This window comes from Acinonyx jubatus, chromosome D2 (assembly GCF_027475565.1).
Source record: "Acinonyx jubatus isolate Ajub_Pintada_27869175 chromosome D2, VMU_Ajub_asm_v1.0, whole genome shotgun sequence".
Taxonomy (NCBI): domain Eukaryota; kingdom Metazoa; phylum Chordata; class Mammalia; order Carnivora; family Felidae; genus Acinonyx; species Acinonyx jubatus.
Window position 1 is genome coordinate 7835429 of NC_069393.1, and position 12072 is coordinate 7847500.

The 12072-nt window shown below is 41.5% G+C and overlaps 1 protein-coding gene across 7 annotated transcripts in view; it reads left to right on the top strand.

Moving 5' to 3' along the window:
• RYR2 (ryanodine receptor 2) overlaps positions 1 to 12072 on the top strand; it is a 749501-nt gene that overhangs the window by 388381 nt on the left and 349048 nt on the right. For all 7 annotated transcript variants that reach the window (XM_053207799.1, XM_053207801.1, XM_053207802.1 and 4 more), the window contains one exon: positions 6015 to 6110. In XM_053207799.1, the coding sequence (XP_053063774.1) occupies positions 6015 to 6110 (96 nt within the window). The remainder of the gene's footprint in view (positions 1 to 6014; positions 6111 to 12072) is intronic.

Genomic DNA, 12072 nt, shown 5'->3' on the forward strand with positions numbered 1-12072 from the left:
AACGTAGCCTAGTTTTTCTTGGTTGTGTGGCTGCCCGATCTCTGGCTCTGGCCAGAAGGTTACAGCTGTCCTCCTTGGTGGGGGTGAGTGGAACAGCTGGCAGGGGGTGGGAGCTGCCTTTCTCCGGGGGGCATGTCAGATGCCTTTAGCCAAGGCCCTGCTCACGGACAGGACAGCCGCAACTCTGTTCTCAGGTGGCTCTTTGTGGCTCCTTGCTCGGCCATGCGTGTCTAGTAGCCTGCCTCCAGCCTCTGTCTCCTGAAGTCTTCCTGCTGCTCCTGATGGCTGTACTGAGTGGACTCAGAACGAGTCCACAGAGTTGCTCTTCCCCCAGGATCCATGAGAAGTGCTCATGCATTCTTGGCCCAACACACTCATGGAGACCCATCCACGCAAAACTCTGGGTTGGTGTCTCTCCCACCCCGTCCACTTCCTAGGCAGGCGGTCCTCAAACCTGAGTTTGCACGGTCCCCCAATGGCAGGGATGCCTCCTCAAGCTCTCCAAGAAGTTTCTGTGGCACAGCACTCTGAGATTTGTCAGTGGCATTCTCGAGTTTTTGTGTGTTTGTGTATTTTTGTTTTTTAGGCTTTTCAGGATTTAGGAGCAACCACTTGTTAATCTGAAAATTTTAAAAATCTTTGTGGATTTTAGTTCTTTGGTCCCTCATTTGCCTATGTTATAACCGTTCACTTGGTATTTCCATACTTTGCATGTGAGCTCCAAAAGAGAACCTCATTTGATTCCCTGCTATATCTCTTACTCCCAGAACAGTGCCAGATGCAAAGTAGGTAATCACTATTTGTTCAGTAAATTTTAAAAGTGAGAGTACTCTTGGAAGATCTTTGCATCTTAACCTGTCTGTAGTTTTCTGATTCTCCAAGTATTTTGAGAAGTTGAGTCTTAGAGCTTAAAGACACTAAAGCATGGGGACACAGCGATGTTATAAAACGAGTAAGAGATGCAGAGTGGAGTCTCTTTGACATTAATAATTTTTCGGTGGATGGCCAATATTACTTGCGTTTCATATTCTGGTTGGATAAAAGTTGAGAGGCTTAGTTAGTTATTCAACATGAAAAAATGTGATAAAAGAAAAAGAGGTAGAAACTACGTTTAAAACATAACCACCCATTTTAGCATATAACCTTTTCAAAATATTTCTTTGGGCACCTGGGTGGCTCAGTCGGTTGAGCGTTCGACTCTTGATTTCAGCTCAGGTCATGACCTCACGGTCGTGAGATCGAGTCCTGCGTTGGGCATGGAGCCTGCTTTGGATTCTCCCTCTCTTTCTCCCTCGACCCCTCCCCCATTCATGTTCGCTCTTGCTCTCTCTCTGTTTCTTTCTTTTTCTCTAAAATTAAAAAAAAAATTAGGAGCTCAGTTGGCTAAGCATCAGACTTCAGCTCGGGTCATGATCTCACGGTGTGTGAGTTCGAGCCCTGCATCAGGCTCTGTGCTGGCAACACCAAGCCCACTTTGGTGTCTGTCTCCCTCTCTTTCTGCCCCTCCCCAACTCGTGCTTTCGCTCTGTCTCAAATAAAAACATCAAAAAAATTAAAGATAAATAAAAACATTTCTGTGAATCTCTATAACATTATACACATATAAAACACTTCACACACCCACATGCACACACATACAATAATAGCATGATGTGTTCAGACCCATGCACATCCCGCATCACTATGACATCACTTGTGGCCCTCTGCTCCCGAAGGCTTAGGTAGCTCAGTCCAAATTCCAATTTTAGGGATTGAGACAAGCTCAAGGCTTCGGCCTGATGTCTCTACGTTTGGGGGGATTATTTGGATACATTGTTTTCCATTTCATGCTTCTTCATTATCTCTGTTGTCTCTCCAGGGTTATGTAGTACCTTGGCTTGCTGAACTTCACCTCTTTACAGGTGCATGCAAACTGCCATTCGTATTGACCGTTTGTGATTGTTTTGGGATGGAAGTTGTTGTGACTCCAGAGGGCGTCCTTGTGAAGGAAAACGTCACGGAGCATGATCCTTTTTTCCTCCTGGCTCCATTCATCTTCCTTCCTGTTTTAAAATAAGAAAATGTCCCCTTTGGAGGCAGGATAGTAGTCCTACCCTTATCACTGTTCCTTAAGGTCTCTGTTTTCTGTCTCAGGAACTTATCATGATATAGTTCTCAGAGAAGCAGCTCTCATTTTCCAAGAAATATTCTGAAAAAAACACCGCTTTTCCATGCTTTGCACATACTTATACATGTATACATATACATTGAATATACGCACTTACTTCCCAAAAATGAGATCATACGACCAATATTCTATAGCATTTGTTTGCACCTGTCTTCTGTATTGGGGGCATCTCTTCTTGGCAGTAGCTCTAACCCTTCACCAGGTTTCAGTGGACATATACTACCCTACTGAAGGGTAGGGTAGTGCACCCTCAGACTGTTTCCAGTATTTTGCTCTTATAAACTGTATCATGACGAACTTTCCTATAATTCTCAGCACAGCTTTCAATTACTTTGGAAACTCACTTAACTGATTTCTTCTTAACTAACTTGCTGAACTGCAAGATTTTACCCTCCGTTTATCTGTAAGCCATGTTACATACCTGCACACATGCACCTACCCACACACTGATAATGTTCAGGAGGCACTTGATTTTATGGAGTTTAATTGTTTTCATTAGAAATATATATATTTTTTCAGAGTCTATTGAGATCATCACATTTCATCTTGGACTTATTAACAGACATCCTAACACATTTCTGTCTCATTGGAGGAATGAACCCCTACTTGAGTTAATGTTGCTAATGCGTTGCTGAATATGATTTGGAAATACTATCCTTATAGAAGATATTTGGATTTGTATTCGTAATTAAGAGTTCCCTCTAGTTTTCTTATATGCATACTTTCTTTGTTGGGTCTTGATATCAAAGTTATACTGTCTTTATAAAATAATTAGGGAGGCTTCCTTAGTTTCTTTAAAATAGTGTAGTTTAGAAATCACTTTTTTTCTCGAATACAGAAAAAAGTTTTTGGTCTTTGACATACTTCTCAATATTAATCATGCTTTATTTTTCAATTTAGATTTTTCTTCTTTGGGTCAGTTTTGGTGGAAAAAAAAGTATATATATGCATAATTGGAAACCATTCTTTTTCCTAGATGTTTCAGAGTTCTGGTACAGAGATACAGTGACTGTGTTTATAATTCCTGTTTATTCTTAACTTTTTTCTTTTTCCTTCATGATTAAAGCAGTTGATATTTAGCTTATATTAAAAAAAAAAAATTCCTGGCAGTGCCTGGGTGGCTCAGTCGGTTAAGTGTCTGACTTTGGCTCAGGTCCTGATCTCGCAGTTCGTGGGTTCGAGCCCCATGTCAGGCTCTGTGCTGACAGCTCAGAGCCTGGAGCCTGCTTCAGATTCTGTGTCTCCCTCTCTCTCTGCCTCTCCCCTGCTCACACTCTGTCTCTCTCAAAAATAAATAATCATTAAAAATAAATCTTGACTTTGTGGATTAGTTTTACCATTTTAATTTATTACATAGATCACGTTTTCTATTTCTAATGTAGTTCTTTTTGGCTATTTATTTCTTTTTCCTATTTTACTTATGTTTTTTGATGTTCTCTCTTACATTTTGAAAGGCTGTTTAATTAACACGTTTCACCCTGCTGCTTAGCAGTGGAAGTGGTTAATTTTTAGTACAGTTTTGACCATAGACCACTGATTTTATTAGGTAACATTTCTGTTTTTGCTATTTACTAGATATTCTGTAATTCTGGTATTGATTTGTTACTGACTCAAAAATTATTAATGAGAGAGTTTAAATTATTAAGTGGCTGAGTTTTATTTTTGTTTCTACTTTTCTTACTAATTTCTAGTTTTGTTACATTGTTGTCAGTGGGCTGTACCAACATGGGATATGCCATTTCTGTTTGCAGTAAATTTTTTTAAGTTTACTTATTTACTTTGGGAGAGTGTGAGCAGGACAAGGGTGGAAAGAGAGGGAGAGAGAGAGAATCCCCACCATCGCCAGTGCAGAGCCTGATGCAGGGCTCAAACTCATGAACCGTGAGATCAGACCTGAGCCCCCATCTGACACTTAACCTACTGAGCCACGCAGGTGCCCTGTGTTTGCAGCAAATTTAATGAAGGTTTTTTTTCTGTGTGTGGCTTACTCTATGATTTTCTTTAATGTTTCATGGTTTATTAAAAGGGTTGATTTTTTACGTTGTAGCTTCTTCAATAATCACCTTATCTCTAACATCTGTCCTTTAAAGAAAACATTTACTATCTTCAGGTTTAAAAACCAGAGGTAAAATTAAAAGAGTGAGTTAAATTTTAAACAAATGAGACTCTGTAAAGATTCAGAAACCTTACCCTATACCCCCCCTCAGTGGCTGTTGTTGTAAGTCACGAACAGATATTCTAATGGGTTAAAATTAGAAATCCTGCTGAGCACATTGGACTCCTTATCCTTCTATGACACCGCATCCTTGACACTTGTCCCTAGCACTTGTCACTTGTGTGTGTGTGTGTGTGTGTGTGTGTGTGTGTGTGTGTGTGTGTGTGTGTAGATGATTGCTGGCTCTTGCTGGACCTCTGGCCCCAGAACGAGAGAGGAGTCTAAGTAATTAAGCGCATCATTGTTTACTCTTTGTGCAAATGTCCTGCAGCTCTGTGCACAGAGCTCTTCTCCTACAGTTGTAAGAATAGACCTTCCTGTCTTTGCTGTCACTGTTTCTTTTCTTACTCTGAGGTCAGGTACCAACTTTTAGTTTATGTGACAGGAGTCTAACATTAATTATGCTCTCTCACCACAGGGGCTCTGAAACTTGCGTTCTTCAGACTGCTTCCTGGCACTAGCAGAGTTTAAATAGTGATTGTTGGGGCATCTGGGTGGCTCGGTCGGTTAAGCTCCAACTTCGGCTCAGGTCATGATCTCACGGTCTGTGAGGTCGAGCCCCGCGTTGGGCTCTGTGCTGACAGCTCAGAGCCTGGAGCCCGTTTCAGATTCTGTGTCTCCCTCTCTCTCTGCCCCTCCCCTGTTCATGCTCTGTCTCTCCCTGTCTCAAAAATAAATAAACGTTAAAAAAAATTAAAAAAAAATAGTGATTGTTTTCTTATGGCGACATCTTTTTCCCATTAAATGCCCTATTCTGTCACCATCTCACTGACCCTTTGTAGACAATTGTAGTTTCTGAACAATCTCATGAATTAACCTAAAATATTCACCAGATTTGCTTTGAAAGAATGGCATGATTTTGAATCATTGGAAGTTTTAAATGGATTATGTACATTGGATTGAAGGAGATCCTCGAGGTCGTGTAGGAGTTTCATAGAAGATGGTTTCTTTTGTCAAAGGTGTGTCAGAAACAGTAGGTTAAACAGAGTTAGAACAGGCGATTTGACTGCATGTCAGAATCCTTCAAATGCATGGTGGTGAATCTTTTTTAAAGGAGAAGTGGAGATACAGGGGGAAAGCAGAAGTTTTCAGACTTACTAGTCATCTACCCTCCCATCCTTTATTTCCAGGTAACGTTTTAATTAATTGTATCTGTCTATGTCCCTATTACAGTTACCGAGTTGTATCTCCTAGTATTTTGTGCTCCATTTTCAGGAAAACTGGTGTGCTCTTAACTTCTTCATTATAGAGGTGAGAATGTTGAGCTCTAGGGAAATTAAATGATTTAATCTCCTGGCTAATTAAATGCAAAGAGTATTAGAGCCCAGGTGAGGCAACTCCCAGGACACTGGTTTTTCCATTATCCTTTATTATTTCCTCCCAATATGAAATGTAACTTTCTTCAAGATGTAGTCTTTCTAATGAGCTATGTTTTGTTTCAGTCCCTATTAATAAATATCAATTCTTTAAAAAAAAAAAATCTCACTTTTGTCCATGTAGGTGTGTCTATATATTTATGTTTTAAGCCAAAGTATTTTCTTCTTGATCCACCATTTTAGGGCCACTAGCAACTTCCCTTGCATTTTAACCTGGAAAATCACATAACTGTGAAGTCTGCTCTTTTTCTTGCAGCGGCTCTAATTAGAGGAAATCGTAAAAACTGTGCCCAATTTTCTGGCTCCCTGGACTGGTTGATCAGCCGATTGGAAAGACTGGAAGCTTCTTCTGGTATGTTTTCCGATTATCTCCTTGTCATGATATATCATTCCTATTTTCTCCTGTTTTATGTCCTTTAAGACATAAAAGAAAATTGAAGATAAAAACAGAGCGTCGGTGCAATGTAAGTGTTTTCCTTTTAATAGGTTGAAGTTTTTACTTATTGATAAAATCGTTTTTTTTTTTTAAGTTTATTTATTTTGAGAGAGAGAGAGAGAGAGAGAGAAAGAGAGAGTCAGCAGCAACAGCCAGGGAGGGGCAGAGAGAGAGGGAAAAAGAGAATCCCCAAATAGGCTCTGTGCTGTCAGCACACAGAACCCAACATGGGGCTCGATCTTGTGACCATCAGATCATGACCTGAGCTGACATCAGGAGTCGGACACTTAACCAGCTGAAACACCCAGGTGCTCCAGTCGTTGGTATTTTTCTTAGTTATTTCTGAAAAGCAATTTTACAATATCATTTACATTAAATTCATTTACATTAAAAAAAAAAACGAAGCCCTGAAAGCTTCTAAAGAGCCAGAATTCTCATTCTTTTTCAAATAATTCATTCCAAATGTACTGTACAAACAAACAAAAAAGTGGTTTGGAGCTTCTATTTTTAGCTTGTGTTCAAAGGATTATTTGGACAGATTTGGAAAAAAATCAGTTTTCCAAATCACACAGCATAATATTTTATTTTAAAATGTTTCAGTAGGGGCGCCTGGGTGGCTCAGTCGGTTGAGTGTTTGACTTCGGCTCGGGTCATGATCTCACCGTTCATGAGTTCAAGCCCCGCATCGGGCTCTGTGCTGACAGCTCGGAGCCTGGAGCCTGCTTTGGATTCTGTGTCTCCCTCTCTCTCTGCCCCTCCCTAATCTCTCTCTCTCTGTCTCTCTCTCTCTCAAATAAATAAACTTAAAAAAAATTTTAATGTTTCAGTAGATACTAATAAACTGTCTATATAATCATAAAATAGTTATAAGCACTCAACCTGATTTCTCCTTCTCTAACATAATAAGTATGTTATTCTTATTTTGGTGTTGTAGAAACTTAACTCTGATAACCAGGGCTTCCTGAACTTATCCAGCACCACAGTTTGTATCAGCAACACCCCAGACTGAAATTGGTTGCTTCTTCCTCTCTCTGCACAGTATTTTATTAGCTGCCCTTCTGTACCACTGGTGCCCCTTTACGTTGCTTATTTTTTTTCTCTCAGTCTCCTACACTAGCCATAGACATAGAAGCTATAGACATGATTTCATTCATCTTTGGGTTTACCATCCCATCTGGCACCTAGTAGATGTTTGACAGTTTTTATTAAACAAATGAAGAAATGAATGTACGAATGGATGTTTGGATTCACTTAAGAAGATACCTGTCAGTACAGAAACAATTTCATGACTCTTGCATGAGAAAGACCCACTCAAGGATAGGTTTGTTTGTTGGAATGGAATGAATAGAAGAACAGATGGTTGTGGTCAAAGGGGGTAATTTTAAGTCTCCGAGTGAAGTTTTAATGATGAAGATGTAGGAGGAAGAGAAATTTGAGTCACAGACTTTGAGTTTTAAGGCATTGCTGGATTCTTGGGTGGCAGATATAAAGAAGGAGATCGTTGAGCTAAAGTAGGTGCAAGAATCGTAAATGAGAGTTTTCATGGTATCACAGCACCAATGGCATGACTGTGGACCAAGACAGAATATCTTGAATAAGGAGAAGACTGAATAACTCTCAGGAGTATGATCAATTGATGGTTAACAAGGTGATGGAATATTTTTGGGGGCCCCTGGGTGGCTCAGTTGGTTGAGCATCTGACTTTGGCTCAGGTCATGACCTCACAGTTGACAGGTTTGAGCCCCACATCGGGTTCTGTGCTGACAGCTCAGAGCCTGGACAGCCTGCTTCAGATTCTGCGTCTCCCTCTCTCTGTCCCTCCCCACTCATGCTCTGTCTCTATCTCAAAAATAAATAAACACTAAAAGAAAAAAAAAAAAGGTGATGGCATGATTGCATAAATGGATAGGTTCTTGGGTCAACATGTCCAGAATTGTTGGCAATCTTCAGTCGATACATAAAGGTATGCTGACCCTTTTTCTAGCCATGTGGAGGATCTGGAAAGAGAGAGAGCCCAGCAACCTTCAGGACAGTATTAATGCTCAGGTCATGATCTCACAGTTCATGAGTTTGAGTCCTGCATCAGGCTCTGCGCTCACAGTGTGGAGCCTGCTTGGGATTCTCTCTCTCTCTCTCTCTCTCTCTCTCTCTCTCTCTCTCTCACAAAATAAATAAATAAGCTTTTAAAACACACACACACCCACACACCCACACACACACGCACAGAAAAAAAAGTGCTCAGCAAAAAAGGAGAGAGACAAGAAAAGAACAGAATGGAGCATCCTTTAAACTGAGCTAAGTAGAGCCCAGTGTCTGGAGTCTTCTGTTTGGTTGTTTATAGGCACATTCCCACTGGATGCAAATCACTATTTGCTGTTGTCTTTGTCCAATCCAACTGTTGGTCACAGGCATTTCCACTTCACGTAGAAGCCCCCATGCTCTCAGGAAGCACAGTGAAAGTCAGGAGTAGGAAGGACCCTTGGAAAATGCTGAACCTAACATGTCACCTTAAAGGAAAGGAAATTGAGGGGTGCCTGGGTGGCTCAGTCGGCTGAGCGTCTGACTTTGGCTCAGGTCGTGATCACGGTTCATGGTTTCGAGCCCTGTGTTGGGGTCTCTGCTGACAGCTCAGAGCCTGGAGCCTGCTTCAGATTCTGTGTCTCCCTTTCTCTCTACCCCTCCCCCACTTGCTCTCTCTCTCTGTCTCTCAAAAGTGAATAAATATTAAAAAAAAAATAAAAATGCTCTCTCCCTCTGTCTGTCCCTCTCTTTCAAAAATAAACATCAAAAAAATTAAGGGAAAGGAAATTGAGGCATAGAACATTTAAATGAATGATTGGAGATACTAGAATTACTTGTTACAGCAAAGATGAAACCCTAGCTCATAATCATACGTCAGACTTGAAGTATGTTCACTATGCTTTGTAGCTTCCTAGTTTGTACATCTCTGAAATATTTTTCACTAAAACAAATTTTCTCTACTGTCCTTACATTTATGCTTTTAATGAACTACTTTTTTTCTTAGAGAAGGTACAATGTGGCTTAGTTTTTAGAGACAGTAACAGTAACGATATGCATATCATTAGATCGTATCATATACACACATGCATAAGATACATTTATTTCATCCCTACGTAACTGTTTCCTGAGTGCTCATATATGCATCATCTTACTCTCGGAGACTGCTGAACATGATCACCTCAGCTGATCTGTTTCCAGCTGCACTGCTGGTCTCTGTGTCTGTATGTGAACAGTAGAGCAGAGCGAGGGGTAACCCTAGGAACTTTAGGTTTCCTTTAGAAGAGGTCAGTGGACAGGGGTGCCTGGGCGGCCCAGTTGGTTGAGGGTCCAACTTTTGATTTTGGCTCAGGTCATGATCCCAGCGTCGTGGGATCAAGCCCCGTGTTGGGTTCCATGTTGAGAGTGGAGCCTGCTTAGGATTCTCTCTCCCACTCTGACCCCGCCACCTCCCCAGAGCTCATGTGTGAGCATGCTCTCTCTCCTCTCTCTCTCTTTCTCCAAAAAAGGGGGGAAAAAAGTCCAGTGGACAAAAGTCAAGTTGGTACAGACTTAAATGGAAATCTGATGAAGATCTGAAAGGCCAGCCAAAGGTTGTGTTAATGAAGTACCTTTGTCTGGTACCACCAGACGCAGACCTCGAGAAAAGGACTGGAGGCTTATTTGGGAAGGGAGTCACCGTGAGACTCGGTAGAGAAGGGGTCAGAGAGGGTGTGTTGACAAGCGAGTTACCACCATGTGTAGCTGGAGCTTTTCCCTTGGGGAATTCTGGGAAACTGAGCCCTATAGTTCTCCCACCTGAGGGCTGAGACAAGATGTTTACAACCAACTTTTCTCTGTCACTGAGCAGTGGTGCTCCCAGGGGGTGTTAATTCTGTGGCTTTTCCAGCTGCTGCTGTGATCAGAGCAAATCCTCAAGCAAAGAAATGCAGAACTTGGCTGCTGGAATTTCACTGAATGCAGAGCGTGAGGGTTTGATTCGGGCCCTGGCAGTGTCTGCTCCCCAGCCAACCACTATTTACCTCCTTATATGTTAGCAAGGCTCAGAAAGAGCGGTGGACACAACCTCTTGTACACATTGTGCGTCATCAAAAGTTGACTAGTATCTCTAGTGCCTAAGGCTCTATCAGAGCATCGGTAAGAACAGCCACTGTGAGTTTCCTGAGAGAACAAGAGATAAAGTAGACCTTTCCCCAGGCTTCATGTGTGACTATGTCTCTGGGCCAAATTTAATTGAAAAGACAAAAGATTTGCACGAGCAAGTCCAGTTGATTGAGTGGATGTATTTCTGAAGGCTGGGTTCTCCTTAGGATGTTCTTAGCACTTGGAACGCTATTTGGGAACTTCAAGGAATAGTTGACTGAAATGGTCTGCCGGTCAGGGGGCTGCATAGTTTCTCTGAGTCTTACTTTTGTACAGTGTATCCCACAGATAGCTTTGCAGGGATGAAAGTGGTCTTCTTTGAGATTCCTGCCCATTGTTCTCCACTCTGAGTAAGCCCCATGAAGGAAGGTCCCTCTGGGTTTCAGCAGAAGAAGGAATCTTTCAGGGGTCTTGAATTGCCTAAGCTTCATGCTCACGTACCATACAGCATGTGGTACCTAGGAATATGATAGTTTATTTTTTTAAGCTTATTTATTTATTTTGAGAGAGAGCGAGCTCGAGCATGTCAGCACAAGTGGAGGAGGGGCGCAGAGAGAAGGAGAGAGAGAATCCCAAGCGGGCTCCGTGCTGTCAGTGCAGAGCCCAACATGGGGCTCTATCTCAGGATCGTGACCTGAGCCGAAATCAAGAGTCGGATACTTAATGGACTGAGCCATCCAGGTGTCCCGAAATACAATAGTTTAAAGCTTCCAAAGATGTCACAATTATTTCTTGGAGAGCATAAGATCATCATTTCTCAAAGGGAAGAATGTGTAACCTGTGAATAATCTGTCCCAGAATCTTGTGTGCCAGGGTCCTCCCCCTAAACATGTACTTAGGTATGAACAATCGAGTTAGAAAATGCAGGAGGTCACTCCACGGTTGGCAATGCAGAAAGCATAGCTAACCTTTTGGAGTGATACCAACCGTTTAGGCAACACTTAATGATATCCCAGAAAGGGACGGTTTTCCAGGCGGTAGCTTTGAAGAAGGCAACTTCAGCCGTTGGTTGATTCAGATCTTTCAATTGTGCAGAAAGCCAGCTATGGGTATAGCCAGGACATTGTGCACCTGACTCTTACAAGAAACATTAAATCAGAATCACCATGATATTGCAGACTGTGTAAAGACAATCTTTTGTGATAGCTGTTGGGGTCGGTACCCATTGACCCTACCAGTCCTTTATAACTTATTCATTCATTTACTTCTGTGGCCTCGTCTAGAGCTCATTATAATGACTGGTGTTTTTAATAACGATCTGGGTCATTACAATATGTAAAATTATGTTTGATGCTAATGGGTCATTTAAGACAGGGAAACTGAGTGTGCATTTCCAAAGATATTCACTCAATGTTTGAAATAATGTATTAGCGGTTAAAGGTTACTAATTTAATAGTTAGCTAAGTCCCTGGTCAAAAATTACTCCTTTTTGAAGGATGCTGGAAACGTCCACATACAGCCTTTCTACTTCCTTTCCCAGCAAAGCATTAAGTTATGGCTGGAAAGAAAAGGAGGACAGAGAGCGGAGAATCTAGATTTGGAGGGCTTTTTTCAAAATCTATTTTACCAGCAGTGTGAAAAGTGGGGGGGAAAGTCCCTCAAAGTAAAGTCCAAATGAAACAGATCATTCCTTTCTGAATGAGACAGGTGATCAAAGTTGCTGGGTTACCCAGAATCTAGAATGCGTTTCTAAAAGCCTGTGTGTGGGATAGATGGC